The sequence below is a fragment of the Anomaloglossus baeobatrachus genome, chromosome 5, assembly GCF_048569485.1.
Source record: "Anomaloglossus baeobatrachus isolate aAnoBae1 chromosome 5, aAnoBae1.hap1, whole genome shotgun sequence".
Taxonomy (NCBI): domain Eukaryota; kingdom Metazoa; phylum Chordata; class Amphibia; order Anura; family Aromobatidae; genus Anomaloglossus; species Anomaloglossus baeobatrachus.
This window is the reverse complement of record NC_134357.1, coordinates 379,712,156-379,734,370: the sequence shown is the minus strand read 5'-3', so window position 1 is coordinate 379,734,370 and position 22,215 is coordinate 379,712,156. Positions and strand designations below refer to the sequence as shown.

Genomic DNA, 22,215 nt, shown 5'->3' with positions numbered 1-22,215 from the left:
GAATTCCCAACTGTTTGTTTCCTGGAGATTCTCATTCATCCAGAATTAGGTTCTGGTCACTCATGTATAGGAAAAACCATCCTTTTCCAAGATTTGATCCCACCAAACATTTTGTCCTGGACCATTGAGTGGTTTTCTCTTCTTCCACCTCCATTGTACTTCACTGCCCCTAGAGTTCTACGCACTTATGCATAAAGAAAAAAACCCTACTATAACGAGGTTGTGAAATATAAATATATTTAATAGTTGCTACATTGAAATATTGTACAGGTACAAAAAAAAAAACCAAAAAAAAAAAAAGTAGTATTGTGTGGTCCAAAGTGGTAGAAATTCAGGAGCAGCCAATACATAATGAACCATTATACATTTCAGAACACAATGGAAACAATTTAGGGACTGCCCTATGGATTACTTTGCCGTTTTTAAAGTGAGCCTGTTACCAATATTGAGCAACCACATTGTGTTTTTGCTTAGAAAACATGTGGAACAAACTTGACCAAAATGATTATTCTTGCCAAGATAAGACATTGCAACAATTTAATTGGCATCAGGTTCACTTTAAAAATGCCCTTGGTAAATACAAATATATATATAATACATATGTACACAGACGTGAATATGAAACATTAAGGGTAAATTAAATTAAAGAAAACAAATGCATTTATTAAAGAGGAAACCAAAAAAAATTCTACAATCAATATTACAAATGCTATTCAAACCTAACATTTACTATAAAATACAGCTTTAAATGCAAGTCAGAATTTATCATTATTCTCCAAAGATTTCCATAACTACAATTCAATGTCTCCTCATATAAAAAGCTAATGACATTGGTTTATGCACAGACATACCCACATACAGACAGACTCCTACACGAACACACGCTTCAAGGACATTCACTCAGAAGAAAGGCAGGCCTCGCACCTGCCAAGGATACAGCCTCTGTACCTCTCGTTAAAGTATTAGAAAATGGCAGTATATTGGAATTCTTGGAAGACAGATTGAGGTATAGTTAGAATTTGTACATGCTTTATTTTGCATATTAGGCACCATCACCACTTCTATATTTATCGGTGGTTCCCGGTTAGAAGGCAACTCATTCTTTCTTGGGTCCTAGCCAAGGACCAAAGTATTTAACGCTTCATGTCTTGCACCTTAATATTATGCACCTGATAAATGTTCTCTACTGAAAAAACCTTAATATTTAGACACAAGAGTGTAACTTAAGGCAATCTAAATCCTGGAAGACATGTAGAAAATATTCCCATTAAAGTAGAGCTTATTAAATTACAGAACAAATGCATTTTAGCGTTCGAGAAAAAAAAAAAAAAAGTCAATTTCTAAATGTAGTGTAATTAGCTTAATAAAAAGCATCCATTTATATTTCACAATATGGTTCTCTGTAGGAAAGGAAAGAGCACCTAGAATTTCGTTCTGAAATAAAATGGTGCCCTTCTCCAGAAAATTCTGGGAAATCTCAATTCTTTAGAAAAAGAAGAAAAAAAAAAAGCTTATTTTTCTTTCAATGTATTTAAACTGGGCGAGCTGGAGAAGGCAATATATCAGGTCACAGAAATGCATTAGATAATACGACAAGGTTTGATTTCCCAGCTCTGCAATGCATTTCAAAAGAGTCTTTGACAGTCAAAAGGGCCCATGTAAAGCCTATGCTTCGATTGTGGGAGCCTTCTTGTAGATCGGTTTCTTTACTGGGTCATAGGCAAGGTCTCCTTTCTTGTTCTTCCTAACACGCATCACAAGCAAGACTATGATGATAGCGAACACCAATCCGACACATCCACCAGCAACGACAGCTGTGAGGGAAAAATAAAAATAAGTAAAAAAGATTAGATTAGAGAACTACAGTGCATTCAATGTCATGCAGAAAGCCACATTGATACAGACAGACACGGCGTAAAATCTGGAGCGAGTGGAACGTGATAAAACATCGCATTCCACTCGGACCAATATTAGTTTATGTGCCAGCACCCATGAGCGATTATTTTCTCAACCCTAATTGGACTGAGAAAACAGTCACAGCATGCTGTGGGTCCAATGCGATCCTTGTTTCTCTCACACCTATCCAAGTCTATGGGGCGAGAGAATAAATCGCACTGCACTCGCGTTTCACTGGTGTACCACGGGGCAGAGCGAGAATGGCAATAGCCGGCAACGGAGAAAAGAGGGAGATAAATCCCTCCCTACCCAGTGCTGGCCCACCCCCCGCAGTTGTGGTCCAATCACATGATCGGACCTCAGTCGCAATGAAACTCGGCTCCTACTGTGCTCCCAGCATGAGCAGAGTGATGCTAGGACCAGAGTAGTCCCCGTGTGTCCCCGGCCATACAGTACAAATCTAGTCAATCTAGCAAGAAAGAAAAAAAAAAATAAAAAATAAATAAAATAAAAAAAAAAAAAACAACACACCTGTATGTATAAATCAATGCTACAGTATTCCCTGTAAACTTCCATAATGCCCCATTCCATACAATAAAGCCCAGTTCATCTCTATTTGTTACCATCTTGGCACTGTACGCACCAAGCTGTAATAACCCTATGTGCATAAAGAGCTAAGAAGTATCAGGATGTAAAGCGGAAGTTGTTTCTATGAATGGCAATTCAGGTTATTACAATAAGAGGAAGGAAATCATCTTTTCAAAAGAAAACCTAAGAATAAAATCATGAATGCTGTTCCTTCCGCTTAATGAATATTAAGACACTACAAAACAATACCCCACACTTATTTCAGAACACAGGTGTCTTTTTTGGACTACATAAGCAAATTGAAGAGTGGAAACGAGACATTACTTGGAAAAGTTATCCTTTAGACAATGCAATTGTAGGATCATATGGCCACTCACCAATGACAACTTCTGTTCTGCTGAAGAAGCCGTGAGCGGTGCTGGCCATGGAGATTTCATTTGATGTATCATGTTCCTCAGATACATCGTTCCTCACTATTGCAATATCATTGTCATCTTGGTCAACTCTATCTTTATTTTTCTTTGTCTTGTGCACGTCTACTTCTGGAATGTCGTTATTAAAGGTACTCTGGAAGGGCAAGAAAATATCACATTATAGACTGATCCAGTAGAACCAATTAAATAACTGAATGGTGCAAACTGAAAATTAGTTTTCCCTTATACCAAGAGATTCTCTCCAAGTAATGATATGAGCTTAATACATTTAATACGCATTTTACATTGATTAAAAGGAGCACAATGTTTTTTACGACCTGGCACAAGTGCAGGCATAGCCTTATTACTCATCTTATTAAGCAAGGATAATAGCGATTTACATGTAAAGCTCAGCACTTACCGTAGGTGTGTTCATGGTTGATTCAAGGTCATCTTCAAATTCGTCTGCAGAAAAGATTAAGATCAGATATCAGATTAAATTGCAAAGTCGCTTGTGCATTTATTAACCAAAGCTGCAGAAATCAATGTCTCAAATACCAAATTAAGAAGGTGGACCCCAGGTCTTAGGAGCTCAACAACAAGACCACTACTTTCTCTAACTTTTGAGCGGTGAGCATGTTTACTTAGCACACAAGCTTCTCTGGTAGACTAGATTCTTGTTTTTCCCCTAGTCTTCTGTAACCACACCTTGTTTGTTTTTCCTATGCATTTATATGGCGATAGGTTTAAACATGTTTACACCGATCTGAACAGTGGGATAAGGAGAAGAGAAAGGAAGGCAGGAGCCAAGTATTTTATAGACCTTTTTTTTGCAGATGTTTAAGTATTATAGTAGGTAATTGTTCCCGTATATTGTAGGTAATAGGATTATCTTTAAAAGAAGTTGCCCACCTCTTTTAAAGACACACACACACACACACACACACACACACAGCTAACCCCCCAGATACTACTACAAAACTATAGCAGCAGAGAAAAGGATCAGGCAGATCACATGTAACCACTGATCCTTTCCTGCTCAGGGAGACAAGCCACTGAGGGCAGATTATCGTATAGCCGATCTGCATGTTCGCGTATATGGGAAAATCGGGAATGGTGGCCAAACACTTTCTGTCTACAGCGAATAGCCATCCAAAGCATATGGGCAAGTTACCTGTGGTTAAGGACTCCATAGAGGACACTAAGCCCACTTTCACATTCTAAATAAACAGGAATAAGGGCATATCCTCTGATCAGCTAAACTTGGGACTTGAAGAAACATCCATTTGACAAGATCAAATTACCTGAATCACCAGAACCAGAGGATTCATCAAACGAATCAGAATCTTCATCGTAGTACTCCGTATATATATCTTCATCATCTGAGCCTGAAGCTTCAATCAGGTCTTCAATTATAACATTGGGGTCCATCAACTCTGTTTCCCTTATCTAAAATAAAAAGTATGGTGAAAACATTAGAAGTCTTCTCCAGCTAAGCAGTTCTACAATCAAACACCACTTTAATCACGGTTCACAAACATTCAGAAAAGGACTAGAGACCGCAAAAGAAAAACAGTGACTGGATATAAAGAAAAGGTTCATGTGAAAGCCTTATGCTCTGGTGATGAAACAGTTAAAACAAACCATTCGCTTCCCAAGCAGATTTTATTTCAATAATTAAAACAGGTTGGTGAAGAAGTTTCCTTTACTGCAACGTGTAAAGCTACAACCACACCTGCCTCACGCCACATTTTTATAGGAGTGTCCTGTATAAGGAAAAAATAAAGTGGGGCGGAGGGCGACAGAAAGAACAACTGGCATTTGAAAACGTGAACAGGCAGTAGTACACTATACAAGAGTGCAGGTGCTCACTGCAGTGTGGTCACCTGCCTCTCCACCAGAAATGGGGTGCCAACCACAGCCCACTGGACAGTGTGGCATACTATCAAGCAAAGCATCTCTAGGGTGGCAATGAAAGCTACCGTTATGCTTTAGTACTGAATACTGTTCATCAACACCGCAGTGCAGGATCGACAACCAGCAACTCCCAATATGCCCCATCTCTAAAAAGGTGGCATTTTACACTAGGGCAGGACTCGACAACCTTCAACAATCCAAATAAAGTAGAGATGAGCTTACTGTTGTGAATTGGAATAATTTGCAGCCATAAATATGTCTTTTAATTTCTGTCTATGTGGAACCTCATGGGGCTCAGCCTCTGATAACGGCAGATGTACACAAATGTGAGCCCACGTCACATATAAACAATGCTGTAGCACCCCACTGTGACACTTCATATGTGCATTGCCTGAAGAGTTACTCGACATTTAGCCTGCTACATGTTGGAAACTCCTGGTAATTTCCCCAAGTTCACCATCATAGTTGCATAATGTAGAATTGGTCTGAGCACACAAAGTCCCAAAAGGGGTTTGTGCTTATGATAATTAGTGACACTCCAGGAACTAAAAGTCATGAGACGAAAGCCAGGTAGAAAACAGTCAGCAATGACATACTAAACTAATTGGACAACCATATAGTATTTTCTGCTCCACTTAAACTCTAAATTATACACATCACCAAAAATAAATGTCAACTTTCATAGGATGGACAGTTTAATCACAAGCTCAAAAAAAAAAAAAAAAAAAAAAAAAAAACACACCCACACAAAACACACAAGTACTTTTTTTCTTTTAAAAAAAGAGGTTCCGCAGAAGCTGGTGGGAAGGAAATGTGAGTGACAAAAAGTGAAAAATATAGTGGCTCAATGCAAGAGAAGGACACCACAACAATTAAAATGTGCATTCACCTTTAACATAAAAATTAGGGGAAAATGTTTGTCGCCAACAGAAACCCAGACTGATCGTGCCCAGCACAACTTTGCAGAAGCTAACATTGAGGTTTAAGGCCCTTATACACATTAGGCTAACATCGGCGGGCTTGGCCAACAGTGACGTGCATGGGACCTCTTGGATTCTCCCTTACAGATGGCGGGGGAGATCAGGCATGTGGGATTGTGGACTACCAATCCTTTTGTTCTCAGAGAGAAGCCACCACCAGCAGAGTTCTCCTGTGTATGGAGTAACTGATGCACGGGTGGGGGTGGGAAGGAGTAAATGGTTGGGCAAACGATGGCTGATCATTCACCCGACAGCCATCTATCATGTACTGGGCAATTTAGTGAATCCTCAATCTGAGATAAGCAAAGAGCTTCTGCCAAAAGCTGAGGAAAGGCTTGAATAGGAATATGTGAACATGGACCTGCTAGGCATGCAGTGCATTCTTAACGATTGGTTAATAGCAAGGTAAACCTGTACTTGTTTTTCTGTGTATTGTAATCAGCGGGATAATATTTAACTCTAATGAGAGATAAACTGCACTTGGCAAGGTCAGGTTCTGGGACACGCAGGTCAAAAAGCTGAAGGTATTCAGACAGGAAAATTAATTGGGCAAAGAGCTCAGCTCCTCACCTGGTTTACACATTAAACATCACAGGAGTGGAGAGAATTTCAATTAAACTGTAAAAGCAGACAAAAAAAAAAAATAAATAAATAAAATTATATATCTCCATCTAGTCCTAAAAGCACTAAATGGATTTGTTTTGAGACCTAAAAGGGTAAAATGATATTTGCAACTACATAGTCAAAGAATTTTAAAAATATTCCACTGTATGGGGCGGGGAAGGGGGGGTGAATAAAAAAAAAAAAAAAAAAAAAAAAAAAAGATATACCATTAGCACCTTGATATTCCTGGCACCTTGCAGATTAGGAATCCTTCCATTTCTAGAGTAATCCATACCAAGCTAACAAAAGATAAAAGAATAGAATGGACATGCTAGGATGAAAGCCATTCCTTTTGAATGTCTTTAGTACAGTTATGAGATCAAAGCCTTTGCATGAAATAGACTAGACCTTTGCCTTGACCTTGCAGAAGAGCCACCTGATACATTATTACACCTGCACAGGTAAAGGGGGGGGGGGGGGAAATGTTTCTGTTTGAGTGACGTAGATGCATCTCCCCGATATTAACGCGTGTTGACCCATCCTAGCAAGCACAAAGTATCTAAAGGGCTCACATTTCTATATGAAGAAAAACATTTCACAGCTCTGTTGACAACAGAGGTCAAATACATTCAGCCAGACTGAACACACTCTTGGCATGTTGCAAGATAACATTTAGAAACTCTGGCTACAAATCTATAGAATGAAAAGTTTGATTCCATAAAAAGGAGTTCAGTTATTACATACAGACCCATGGTAAAAAGACAGGGGAGGAAAAAAAAATGGATTATATTATAATTATATATATATATATATTCTTAAGCTACAAAGTAAACAACTGGAGCCACAGGCTCCTGATATACGAACTTGGTCAAGATGAGAGTCAATTACTATGTCAAAACTGAAGCAGAAGAATGCAGGAGCTATTTCACACCTACATGTGGCACCCACATCCTACCAATAGTGATTTCAGAAGTCTACCCTTGTGTTGTACAGTCATGGCCAAAAGTTTTGAGAATGCTACAAATATTAATTTTTACAAAGTCTACTGCTTAAGTTTTTCTAATGGCAATTTGCATACACTCCAGAATGTCATAATGAGTGATCAGCTTAACAGCAATTACTTGCAAAGTCAATATTGGCTAAGAAAATGAACTTCAACCCCAAAAACACATTTCAACATCATTCCATTCCTGCCTTAAGGGGAGCAGCTAACATTGTTTTAGTGATCGTTCCATTAACACAGGTGTGGGTGTTGATGAGGACAGGGCTGGCGATCAGTCATGAAGAATGACACCACTGGACACTTTAAAGGAGGCTGGTGCTTGGTATCATCGTTTCCCTTCAGTTAACCATGGTTATCTCTAAAGAAACACGTGCAGCCATCATTGCTCTGCACAAAAATGGCCCAACAGGGAAGAGTATCACAGCTACAAAGATTGCACCTCAGTCAACAATCTATCGCATCATCAAGAATTTCAAGGAGAGAGCTTCCATTGTTGCCAAAAAGGCTCCAGGGCGCCCAAGAAGGACCAGCAAACGCCAGGACCGTATCTTAAAACTGTTTCAGCTGCGGGATCGGACTACCAGCAGTGCCGAGCTAGCTCAGCAATGGCAGCAAGCTGGTGTGAGTGCTTCTGCACGCACTGTGAGGCGGACACTGCTTGAGCAAGGCCTGGTTTCAAGGAGGGCAGCAAAGAAGCCACATCTCTCCAGAAAAAACATCAGGGACCGACTGATATTCTGCAAAAGGTACAGGGAGTGGACTGCTGAGGACTGGGGTAAAGTCATTTTCTCAGATGAATCCCCTTTTCAATTGTTTGGGACATCTGGAAAACAGCTTATTAGGAGAAGAAGAGGTGAGCGCTACCACCAGTCTTGTCTCATGCCAACTGTTAAGCATCCTGAAACGATTCATGTGTTGGGTTGCTTCTCAGCCAAGGGAATCGGCTCACTCACAGTCTTGCCTAAAAAGACAGCCATGAATAAAGAATGGTACCAGAATGTCCTCCAAGAGCAACTTCTCCCAACTGTCCAAGAGCAGTTTGGCGCCCAACAATGCCTTTTCCAGCATGATGGAGCACCTTGCCATAAAGCAAAGGTGATCACTAAATGGCTCATGGAACAAAACAGATTTTGGGTCCATGGCCTGGAAACTCCCCAGATCTTAATCCCATTGAGAACTTGTGGGCAATCATCAAGAGACGGGTGGACAAACAAAAACCAACAAATTCTGGCAAAATGCAAGCATTGCTTATGCAAGAATGGACAGCTATCAGTCAGGATTTGGTCCAGAAGTTGATTGAGAGCATGCCAGGGAGAATTGCAGAGGTCCTGAAGAAGGGTCAACACTGCAAATATTGACTTGCTGCATTAACTCATTCTAACTGTTAATATAACCTTTTGGTACTCATAATATGATTGCAATTATATTTCTGTATGTGATGTAAACATCAGACAAACAATTAAAAACCAGAGGGCAACAGATCATGTGAAAATATAATTGGTGTCATTCTCAAAACTTTTGGCCATGACTGTAGTACGCAGCCCTAGAAAAAGCAACACTAGATGTACAATATCTGACTAGCAATAGTCACACTAAAAGCATTATATATTTTTTTTATATAGCGCTATTAATTCTATAGCGCTTTACATACAACAGCATATCTATCTATATCCACACACACAGCTGTGTATGTATATACCGTATATGTATGTGTGAACTAACCTTAAGCTTATCTCTTTCCGGAAATCCATGTACTTTTTTTTCCAAAGCTGTGATCACAGCACTGAAATTAGAGATTTTGTGTGAAACACTACTCTTCCTGAGACTATCCTTGTCTTCATTCTTGACTGACAAAGTTTTTATTTTTTTTAAGGGATGAATCAAACCCTGTCAAATAGAATCGAAGCCCGGGGGAAAACCGCTTCCTGCCTGCACATTACTAAACGGCGAGGCCTGCTTGTACTTGCTCTAGAGGATATGATGATAATGGCGCATAAGTACACCGACTTTATGACTAGAGCATCGGGAACAGTAAATATGACAACCACCACAGGGTATTTTAGGATAATCCAATAGAAAAATTTCTTCTTGATAGCTTGTCGATGTAACGTGATGCTAATGACCTCAGCCAAGTATAATGCACTACGGGACAGATACACGTTTAATTTGTAAAATGGAAAAATGTTTAGTGCGGTAGATGTGGACGATATAAACTTCTTGAAGGAAGCCCGAGAGAAGACTTTTTTGGATGCCTTATCCACTGTGAACTCAAAATTGTTGACAATTGGACACTAGTTCCTAGTAAATAGGATATTCGATCATTTCTAACTCAGTCCAAAAGTGAATAAGGTGACAATGTACAGATGGACATTGAAGATAGTGGAGGAAGTTGCCCACTCCAACAGAAACCCCAACTTGGTTATATAAAGAAGATCTGCTCACTAATGATGAGCGACAACTACCATGGTGAACATTCATTTTTTGGTACTCTTAACGAGAAGTTGGATGCGCAGATGGGTGCGACCCGTGTACCCGAGCATAGTGGTAGTCAATGGAGGACGCAAGCATTATGTACATGAGTCAAGCCTGTCCGAACAACCAACTGCTCGTTACAAGTATGGTAGTGCCCACTCATCACCACTGCTAACTAATTACAAGCACACATCTTGAGGTTTGTAAACGCGCAAACAAGTCTAATCTTTTCACTTCATTAAAAAAAAAAAAACCAAAAAAAAAAAACCAGGAAGTTAACAATTTTCTGAATGAGTGAACAATTCAAGGGCAGAAAAGCCAGTCCCTCATCCTCATCGCTATTGAGCCATCAGTAATGAGTCTGCTGTTTGCAGATTGCTGGAACCATGCAGAGATTCTTGATTACAGTGTGAAGTCATTTACACATCAATAACCACTGTCTGGAGGACAGGCACAAAATAGACCACACCTGGCCCCTGTATCTCAGATTTGGTTTAGCCACTCCAAGATGTAACTTTACTACACTGATGTGTTTCACTGTGGAATGAGTTTTCCTTCTGTAACCACCAGGAATATTTTGAGCCTCGTGGAGTTAATAGAAAACATTAGATCCCCCACCTCATTTTTTTTCCTGTACTACACGGTCCAGTTTGCTGCCTGAAGATGTAAAGAGATCAGGATGGCAGAAAGAAGAAGTCCAGACCATTGTATCTATAGGAAGACATAGATCCCCCACCCAACATATCAAGTGACAGGTCAGGAAACAATTGTCTGGAATGGAGATTGAAGGAAGATAACACTTCTCAATGTTCCCTCTTAGCATAACCTTGAAAGGCCATGGGAGAAGAAGTAATGTTATGGTGTAAACAGGAAAACCTGTTCAATGGTAATGACATTGTTATAAATAGCTCATCCAACAACATTGTAACAGCTGGAGACATCTGTATGCCATAATCTCCTGTATGGACACGAGTGCCAGACTTCCAGCTCTTCTAAAATACAAATCAGTTATGGGCATAAAACAGGTCTTTGTTCCATGTGACAAATATGGTCAAAGTAACATTAAAGACGTCCGGTGAACAGAATGGGTGTGTAGGCGCAACTATACACCTGACTTGTGATAAAAAGGGGAGAAGTGCCAGTCTGAAAGATTATAGTATATCACAAAGATTATATAGATCTATGCAGTAAAATAAAAATCGTAGGAAAGTTTCCCCTGAGATAAGCGTGATCAGGCCGAGCACCTGTTCTTACAGAAGTCAGGTAGACAATGGAGTCGTTCTCCTGAGAAGTTAACGTGTCAGTGCGGACTCCCGATTGTGCAACCTATACATGAGAAATGTACTTTTCCATTCGAAGCCGTAACCAGACACCTGAAACCTTATGCAAGTCATACAAGACTTGTTAAACTTCATGTGAAGGGTTGAAAACCTCAGAGCAAGGACTGTCACATGTCATCGGTTGGAAAGAAACGGTGGGATTAACTACAGCATCTTTGGCCTGGTAAAATTGGCAATTTGTTTTTTTTTTTTTTTTTAAAAAAAAAAAAAGGGGGGTGGCATTGCCACGATGCAATAGAAGAGGTCCCAAAATAACCATCAGGACAAGTAAACCTTCCTTCTGGACATGACAGGACACAAGGTCATGTTGCGGCCAATTACAACTTTTACCTGATTTCATGCAAGATGAATTCTGTACCCTGGGGTGCCATCAATTAGTCATTTTGGACAAACTAGCCATGGGGCTTATTACAATATTGGTTTCAGTAACAATAACTGTCACTAGACTAATGCCACCAATAGTCTGACATTGGGAGTTACAGTTCCAATTGGATCTGCAGACCTTATTTCTGTAGGAGGTAATGCTGATCCTAAAGCCCCCCATGCATAGTCTAATGTTGGCCGAACCCTCTGAGATATCTGTTAGCGGGTTGCTCAGAGAACACAGGAGTGCGCAGCCAAGCGAGTGCTCCTGTGTATGGGAGAGTTGGGCGAGATTGCTGCTGGCTGAACAATTGTAAGTCCTACAGCTATCTAACGTACATGGGGAGGAATGGGTTTAAATGTCACGTATGCTAGCGCTACAGAGAAATTAAGTTGTTGCGGGCTACACGGATGGAAACACTTGTTGACTCTAGAAGCCAGTTAACCTAGTTTGTATTGCATAGTGTCCTAGAAGAGAAGAAAAAAAAAAAAAAAAAAAAGCCTACGCACAATAATGTCTACAAACAGCAGTAGACAGAGGCACGCCAATGGCACATTTTTTTGTGTGCATTCCAAGAAGAAAGAAAAAAAAAAAATATTTTCTGTCCGGAAAACTACAGATATCAGACCTCTGAAAAGGTCATTAATTGCTATGATATCCATATACTACTGACTGAAAAATGCAATATTAATCAATTAACCTATGAGAGAGATATAGATATATAGATCTATATATCTATATCTCTCTCATAGGTTAATTGATTAATATTGCATTTTTCAGTCAGTAGTATATGGATATCATAGCAATTAATGACCTTTTCAGAGGTCTGATATCTGTAGTTTTCCGGACAGAAAATCTGCCAAGTGTTCCAGCACCTGTAGTGTTGATGAGGTTTTATGAACCTCATCCATCCACTGATTGGCAACTTACACTACGGAATTTCACTCTGCAAAAGATAAGGTATGTTTCATGTGGACGTGCCTTAAAAAAGGTTCTACAAACTGCAGTAGCCATTAAGGTAGCCTTAAGACCTCATTCAGATGTTTGTCACGTACGTGTTCAGGAATTTAACAAATCCTACACATTAATCTATTGAAGTCTAGCGTGCTATTCATATGTCCATATTGGATCTGAAATTACACAGACGTCTATGGGTCCGTGACAAGTCACAGACAGCTCAGAGATGGCCATGTCCTGGATGGGAAAAGCTTTGCAGTTTGTCCTGAAATAAATCACTCATTGTATGTAAAAATACACTTGATTATCAAAGAAAATCACGGATTTGTGAATGACACACAAAGGGAGCAAAAAATATATATATATATATATATATATATATATATATATAGATATCGTGTTAATGTTCAGTAATGGCTGCTACCATGACATGGCTGTAATTACTGCTAATGAATGACACCATTAAAAAGAAAAACTGGTTCTTAACTGGAGCACATCTCATTTACGAAAGACGTCTAACTTTATTCCCAAAATGGCAGCTTTAGAGCACTTTGTAATCCAGACAAAGGCTGGCCTATTTAAGTAAACACATACATATGCATTAAGTAAGGGAATTCATAAGAGAGAACGCTTAAAGCCTTAAAGTGACGTGGTCAGGATGTGAAGCATGAAAGGCAGCAGAATAGGTACAGCACGGATGAGCTGTTTACTCTGCATGTAAGGGCACCTGGAATTCTGCTCCAGCACACAGGACCACATTCTCCTGGGCTAGAACAAAAGGCGCTGGGAAGGAAGCACACCGCCTGCCTTCCACAACACTTCACAGGGGCCTTGGAGAATAATACGGCAGCTGTTCACTGCCGGTGGAGATAGTCATGCTCCTGTGAAATTGCCAGAAGACAAGCTGGGCATTTACGTGACGTATAGAGCTAGCAATGCCACATGAAGAATAAAGTGGTTATTGACCTGTGGAGTCATCATTAGTCACTTGAAGGGTGTATATGTCTGCATGCTGCACCTCCCATATTTGTAGAAGGAGCAATGATTTAGACAATAAATGCCCATTTAAAATGTAAATCAGTTCCAAGTAATGTCATTTATTAAATACCACGTCAGTCATGTCCAAGTTCCTGCTCTAGGGCCAATGAAGATAACCTCACTGGGGCTTTGTGACCTCAACAGGAGGAAATTAAAGCCTGTTAATCAGATAAGGTAATAAATAAATTCACTGCACTCAGATTGTGATGCAAAAAGTTTTCCAAATTTATTGAGGCGACTGTAGTCATTCCGACGTTTCGACCCCGCCTGGGTCTAAAGGCTGCTTTACACCAGACAATCTATCGTGCGATAGATCGTCGGGGTCACGGTTTTTGTGACGCACATCCGGCATCGCTGGCGATGCCGGCCTGTGTGAAACCTCCTAGCGACGCAGTATCGCTCACAAATCGTGAGTCGGGTACTGCTCGCTAGGTTCCATAATATCATTTAATTTAGTTGACCATCGTTTCCGTGGTAGCACACGTCGCTCCGTGTGACACCCCTGGGAACGATGAGCAGCTCACCTGCCTCCCGCGGCCGCAGCCGCCTCTATGTGGAAGGAAGGAGGTGGGCGGGATGTTTACGTCCCGCTCATCTCCGCCCCTCTGCTTCTATTGGCCAGCGGCCGTGTGACGTCGCTGTGACGCCGAACGTCCCTCCCACTCCAGAAAGTGGACGTTCGCCGCCCAACGCGAGGTCGCACGAGAGGCAAGTATGTGTGACAGGGGTTACTAACTTTGTGCGACACGGGCAGCGATTTGCCCGTGACGCAAGAAGGACAGGGGCGGGGTATGATCGATTGTGAAATCGCACAATCGGTCGTACCGTGTAAAGCAGCCTTTAGTCAAGAGTCGCTTCAAGATGAGTGCCTGGGATATGGAAATTTGAGTGGTTTAATAGCGTTTGGTAGAGAATACCTGGAGGATAAAGGTCCTGGGTTTAGCCAGCCCAGCAGCGCTGTGGCTGGTGATATGGTGTATCCTGATATATCAAATAAGGGGTAGCAACATTCACTAACAGGAGGACGTCTCAGGGATTGGGTGTAGGGTGATATTCACATGGAGTGTGCCCACATAGTGGTGGTACAAAGCACTATTGCTTCGCTGTGCTGGGCACCTGTTGTATATTCTTCCCATGTTTGCATTGGTTTCCACCTACACTCCAAAGACATTCTGATAGGGAATTTGGATTGTGAGCCCCAATGGGGACAGTGATAACCACATAGATAGATATCTGGGCTGGAGTCCCACATCAGAGTCACGGACTGACCACAGACCAGGCAGGGGTCTCATGACCAGATCTTAGAGCCTTGTACACTCCTATGAGGCTCTTTAAAGTCAGGTCCAAGAATCATAATCAATTTTTCTGTCTGAGAACCCAGTCCCGCCCTTTAGCCATGTTCATTCAATTTCCTATTTAGCCAGGTCCCCTGGCTTTCCATCCACAAGCAGGTTTCAACCGCACAGAAGTAACTTTTGGTTAGGGACCCCATAAATTAGAGATTACCACGAAGTGGTTATTGGGCAGTAAAATACATTAGCTAAATATCTCTTTCAAATAATCCACAGCAGTCATGCAATGTCACTTTTCATATGGCCATGTATTATAAAGCAGTTATGCTTGTTCGTATTTCTCTCAGTTTGGTGTGCAGCTTTCACTTCATATACAGTAGGTTAAAGAATCATGACCCATGGGATAGGTGTATGGCCAGCCTAATGTGCATACTTTACATGTCAATGAAGAGGTGCCTGCAGTTGCACTTCATAAGATCTAATGAGATAAAGTACTTTGATTTCACACTACAAAGTTAAAAAAGGTTCCAAAGGGGAAAAGACAAGCAAAGTGTGTAGTTTACACATAGGATAATATTTACACACTTAAGAATGGGATAGGAAAACTGGTGATAATGACTAGCAATGAAGTTTTTAATCTATATCCCTAAAGCCAATATATAGTTGTCTTTTACAGCTAGTAGGGAACAGGTCTATCAAATGAGATTGTTAATTAAAAAAAAAAAAAAATTATATATATAAAATATTATTTATTAATTAATAATATTGAAATGCAATATTCTCAAGTGTTGCCCTCAGAGGCCATATACAAGCCCCTAATCAGAACTTGTGAAGTTTCCATAAATCTGACTTGAGATCTAACATCGAGGAGTTCCCATTTGCAGGGAGGACTATGGCAATCCAATCTCTGCAGCGGAAATGATCTTTTAAGTAAAATGCTTTCCTACCTCATAAAGCACGATATCATTTATATGTAAATGAGGCCGCCCCATAGAGAACAATTACCCCAGAGGGGCCTCTATAGGCGCTGGTCTTTTTGAGCCGGCAGACTGACTTTGGAAGCTCGCTTGTTTTCAACTAGTGCAATCCTAGTTCTTTTTTTCCCAATCTAAACCCATTGGAGCATATGTCAAAGTATCACCCCCCCCCCCCCCCTCAGTCCATACCTCACTGCATCCTAAAAGACCAGACTTCCCAAGACCTAAATCACAAGTCCCTTTTCTTCGATTAAACTTTAACTATGCTGTACAAACCAATACTTGTAAGACCAATGACCCCAAAAGGGCACGTACTATCATCCATGATATGAGAAGTGCAACGTTCTCCTTAGAACGGCCCCAGTTTGTGCACTGGAAGGCTGAAGGAAATTGTTTCCTAACATGGGCATCCTTCCCTTTTTAACAGGAAAAAAAAAAAATCCCAGAAAAGCTGTTTGTGACGTTACGCAAGACAGGAGGATCTATGTTGCAACAGTAATGTACCATGACATGTGGAGACATCAAAAGCAAGAAAATCCAGGCATCTAGGAGGGAGCGGTGACGACTGTCGCCCCATAAACTATTAACACAGAGGAACCAGGAAGACAAGCAGAGTCACAGCTGGAGCCCCCAAAATAAAGTTATGCAAGTCTTCCGGAAACTTGGCTCCCCAAGTCCGACAATGTTTATCCAAGCTTCTTGTTTTACATAGCTACTCGACAGAGTAACAATGATGCCAGCAACATCTGCTAATAAGACGGTCAAGAGTGCTTCATTCCAGACAAGGAAATTCCAAGCACGAGCTGGAATCCAAATATTAGCTTCTTACCACAGATGAGCCCCCCCCACCAAACGTTATTTGGCCAGAGAGCAAGAATGAGAGTGACGTAGACAACTTCCTGGGGCCTTTGGTTCAGTAGCTAGAAGGACTTAGATGGAGGTCATCAACGTGGCCCACAAGCCGAGTGTCCATACTCTTCTGTCCGATTTACAACTGCAACTCCAGCAGGAATGTTGGGAGTTGTAGTTCCACAACTGGATAGCAACAGAACGAAAGATCATGACCAATGATGAGCGGGCACTACCATGCTCCGATCCTCGTAACAAGCAGTCTGAAGTCTCAGCTCGAGCACCAAGTATAATGGAAGTCAATGAGGAACTCCAGCAGATCTTCAGTAACAATGCTCAAGTTACTCATGCCTGATGAAGAGACCTGAGTAGTCTCGAAAGCTTGCAATTATTACCATCTTTTCAGTTAGCCATTAAAAGTATCAACCACTGAGGACTCTCTGTTCTTTTAAACAATTTTTTTATCAAGTTACTCATGGGACTTCCATTATACCTCAGCCCGTCGTTGCTCGCTCATCACTGGTCATGACAGGTACATGGTATCCCAACATTGCACTATATAAAGGAAACATGGGAGTAGCAACCTTCAAAAGAATATAGCAAGGGGAGGGTAGAAAACACTGTACATTATGTAGCCAGTAAGGGCGCACTCACACATCCGGCTTTTCGCCGGTTTGACCGATACGGCGCCCGCCAGTACAGTATGATACAATACAGTGGCAGCGCCGCAACTTCTGGGTCACATGACAGCATGTGACCGGCGCTTGCTGCGCTGCCTGTATACACTGTACTGGTGTGCGCCGCATCCGGCGAAAAGCTGGGTGTGTGAGAGTGCCCTAACTTGGTAAGGTGAGGAACACACTACTTTCAGGTGTAATTAGATGGCTTTTGTCCAAATCCACCAAAATGGCATGTGCCCCCGACGGAGATGCTGATGCCTTACAGGGAATACAAATTAACTCCAAGGGGCTTTAAGGCTACTTTCACACATCCGGTTTTAGATACAGCGCTCTGCAGAAAAACCGCAACCGTTTTTTTTTGCCGCCGGTTGCGGTTTTTTTTGCATAGACTTACATTAGTGCCATATTGTGCCGCATGGGCTTGCATTCGGTCCGTTTTTTGCCGCATGCAGCAGATTTAGCCGATGCCGTGGCCGGATGGAACGTTGCCATCAACGTTTTTTGCTCCGGCAGAAAAAACCGCATGGCGTCGCATCCGTCCGCTGCGGCGCATTTTTCAATGCATGCCTATGGACGCCAGATGCGGCGCGATGCGGAAAAACGCATCCGGCCGCCACATGCGGTTTCTTCCACCTTCTTCCAGCATGTCGCAACCGGAAAAAAACGGACGGGCCGAATGTAAAAACTTATGCAAAGGATGCGGTGTTTTCGCCGCATCCGTTGCATAGGTTTCACAGCCGGATTGAGCCGCAGTGCTCAAACCGGATGTGTGAAAGTAGCCTTACCCGGGCACAAGAACGTAGTCGGAGTCAGGGGCACATCCAAAAGCCATCAGATCACTGCACACTATGTACTGAGGGAAAGGAGACATTTTAGCCACTTTGATAAATCCAAAAGAAAATCTAAAACCTGCAAAGGGAGTAGTAAAGTGACAAACGTCCCTCCGAGCAATATGGACACCCCTGAATAGGCCGTACCCCAATACTGCAGGTGGAAACCATTGCTAGGGGTTAACATTACTGCACATTTCTGATCTACCACAGACCATCAATAATGGACAAAGTGGGAATGTTATATTCACAATCCAAAGCTGCACATGGGGGGGGCCGCAATGGAGGAGACATCCCACACGGGGGAGGGACAGGGGCTCGTGTTTGGTCAGAACTTTATCCACAGCTCATTAGCCAAGCGAGTTACAGCCACAAGGGAAGAGGTGCAGGAATGCCTATGGAACAATGGGGAGGTCAGGGGGCGAGGGCCAGTCACAAGAGGGGGACATGCCTGGAAATGGAGCCTCCGAGACAGCCCGCTCACACAGCTCAGTGACCACATCTCCCGGGGAAGAAAGTGCCCACCACAGCTCCAGGGGCAGCTCACCCCCCTAGCCACCACATGCAGCTTACCTCCACATGCACTGGGACAGCTTGCCCCCCTGGCCACCACATGCACTGGGTCAGCTTGCCCCCCACGGCCACCACATGCACCTTGCCCCCACGGCCAACACATGCAGCTTGCCCCCACGGCCAACACATGCACCACATGCAGCTTGCCCCCACGGCCAACACATGCACCACATGCAGCTTGCCCCCACGGCCAACACATGCAGCTTGCCCCCACGGCCAACACATGCAGCTTGCCCCCACGGCCACCACATGCAGCTTGCCCCCACATGCAGCTTGCCCCCACGGCCACCACATGCAGCTTGCCCCCACATGCAGCTTGCCCCCACATGCAGCTTGCCCCCACATGCAGCTTGCCCCCACATGCAGCTTGCCCCCACATGCAGCTTGCCCCCACATGCAGCTTGCCCCCACATGCAGCTTGCCCCCACATGCAGCTTGCCCCCACGGCCACCACATGCAGCTTGCCCCCATGGCCACCACATGCAGCTTGCCCCCACATGCAGCTTGCCCCCACGGCCACCACATGCAGCTTGCCCCCACATGCACTAGGACAGCTTGCCCCCACGGCCACCACATGCAGCTTGCCCCCACATGCACTAGGACAGCTTGCCCCCACGGCCACCACATGCAGCTTGCCCCCACATGCACTAGGACAGCTTGCCCCCACGGCCACCACATGCAGCTTGCCCCCACATGCACTAGGACAGCTTGCCCCCACGGCCACCACATGCAGCTTGCCCCCACATGCACTAGGACAGCTTGCCCCCACGGCCACCACATGCACTAGGACAGCTTGCCCCCACGGCCACCACATGCAGCTTGCCCCCACATGCACTAGGACAGCTTGCCCCCACGGCCACCACATGCAGCTTGCCCCCACATGCACTAGGACAGCTTGCCCCCACGGCCACCACATGCAGCTTGCCCCCACATGCACTAGGACAGCTTGCCCCCACGGCCACCACATGCAGCTTGCCCCCACATGCACTAGGACAGCTTGCCCCCACGGCCACCACATGCACTAGGACAGCTTGCCCCCACGGCCACCACATGCAGCTTGCCCCCACATGCACTAGGACAGCTTGCCCCCACGGCCACCACATGCAGCTTGCCCCCACATGCACTAGGACAGCTTGCCCCCACGGCCACCACATGCAGCTTGCCCCCACATGCACTAGGACAGCTTGCCCCCACGGCCACCACATGCACTAGGACAGCTTGCCCCCACGGCCACCACATGCAGCTTGCCCCCACATGCACTAGGACAGCTTGCCCCCACGGCCACCACATGCAGCTTGCCCCCACATGCACTAGGACAGCTTGCCCCCACGGCCACCACATGCAGCTTGCCCCCACATGCACTAGGACAGCTTGCCCCCACGGCCACCACATGCAGCTTGCCCCCACATGCACTAGGACAGCTTGCCCCCACGGCCACCACATGCACTAGGACAGCTTGCCCCCACGGCCACCACATGCAGCTTGCCCCCACATGCACTAGGACAGCTTGCCCCCACGGCCACCACATGCAGCTTGCCCCCACATGCACTAGGACAGCTTGCCCCCACGGCCACCACATGCAGCTTGCCCCCACATGCACTAGGACAGCTTGCCCCCACGGCCACCACATGCAGCTTGCCCCCACATGCACTAGGACAGCTTGCCCCCACGGCCACCACATGCAGCTTGCCCCCACATGCACTAGGACAGCTTGCCCCCACGGCCACCACATGCAGCTTGCCCCCACATGCACTAGGACAGCTTGCCCCCACGGCCACCACATGCAGCTTGCCCCCACATGCACTAGGACAGCTTGCCCCCCTGGCCACCACATGCAGCTTGCCCCCACGGTCACCACATGCAGCTTGCCCCCACATGCACTAGGGCAGCTTGCCCCCTGGCCCCCACATGCACTAGGGCAGCTTGCCCCCCTGGCCCCCACATGCACTAGGGCAGCTTGCCCCCCTGGCCCCCACATGCAGCTTGCCCCCCTGGCCCCCACATGCACTAGGGCAGCTTGCCCCCCTGGCCCCCACATGCAGCTTGCCCCCCTGGCCCCCACATGCACTAGGGCAGCTTGCCCCCCTGGCCCCCACATGCACTAGGGCAGCTTGCCCCCCTGGCCCCCACATGCAGCTTGCCCCCCTGGCCCCCACATGCACTAGGGCAGCTTGCCCCCCTGGCCCCCACATGCAGCTTGCCCCCCTGGCCCCCACATGCATTAGGGCAGCTTGCCCCCCTGACCACCAGTTACCATTGATTTAAGAGCCCCAGCAACAAAGCAAAAGGCCACACTAGCCAATATAACTCACGGCCACCAATTATCTACACTTCGGTGGCCACCGTCCATAATGATGACCTCTGGCAACCAGGCACGGTGCACAATTGCAATAAAGTTATCTGAGCAAGGAGCTTGTTTGTAAGGGAAAAGTAATTGCCCCCCCCCCCCGTCCTGCTGGGACTTGTGGTACTACGCCCCCCAGCAGACCAATGGGCCATGTTTCTATAGAGGTGGTCGCTGGAATGCCAGCAATGCGCGCCCCCTCCCATTACCCGCGCTTTTGTGCGACTGCGCCACTTACCGATTCTGCCGCAACTGCGCTGAGAAAGAAGCCGAGGAGCAGCATTGCGAGCTTCATGGTCATGGCGCTGTAGTCCTGTGCTGATTCCAATAGTCCTCAGTGTCTGCGATAGGACGCGTTATCTCCTCAGCTGCTGTGCGACTATCCCAGCGAACTTTACAACTCTCCTCTGTGTGTTACCTTCAAAGGATTTTTTATAAGATGTCTCCTCCCAGTCACTACTCTTCTCTCCCCTCCCCCCATTACCGGAATTTCCCTGCCCTGGAGTTGATTCATTTAAAGGGGAAATGACATAAGAGGCTTTGGTTTCACTAGTGACTTAGTGGAATTTTTTTTTTCTGCCCTCAGTCTTTTGTTTCCTATGACATGAGGTAGTGAGTCAGGGGCTCAGGACATGGCTGCACTTTCAGCTTCCACATTCTGTGTGTATGGAAAGGGAAATTAGCAGGTCTCTCAGCCCTTTCCATATGTTTTCTGTGTAGGATAATGTATGTTATGTCCTTGATGGCTCCGTGATGTAACACTTTACTAAAGTTACATGGCGGTGGGTGGTCACACCGAGGCGGCAGGGATTGATGGAAAAAGGTGCAAAACATATGCCATTTCTATGCGAAAAAGGCGTCTGAAAACTTACATCTGGAGACTGCTGCTATGGACACCTACACTTGTCACTTGCCACTATTTTTAATAAAAGGGGTTGTCCGGTGAAAATAAGTAATCACTAGTTATCACCTAGTGATGAGCGATCACTACCATGCTCGGGTGCTCGGTACTCATAACGACTAGTGATGAGCGAGCACTACCATGCTCGGGTGCTCGGTACTCATAACGACTAGTGATGAGCGAGCACTACCATGCTCG

At 44.6% G+C, this 22,215-nt stretch overlaps 1 protein-coding gene across 1 annotated transcript; it reads right to left on the bottom strand.

The window, feature by feature from the left end:
* Positions 1-220: 220 nt before the first annotated feature.
* LOC142311523 (syndecan 4-A-like) lies at positions 221-21,546 on the bottom strand. The gene is made up of 5 exons (XM_075350031.1): positions 21,355-21,546; positions 4,202-4,346; positions 3,319-3,362; positions 2,862-3,051; positions 221-1,814 (listed from the first exon to the last, which is right to left on the bottom strand). The coding sequence occupies exons 1-5, from the start codon at positions 21,415-21,417 to the stop codon at positions 1,666-1,668; spliced, it is 591 nt and encodes a 196-aa protein (XP_075206146.1). The 5' UTR covers positions 21,418-21,546; the 3' UTR covers positions 221-1,665.
* Between the last annotated feature and the right edge of the window lie 669 nt (positions 21,547-22,215).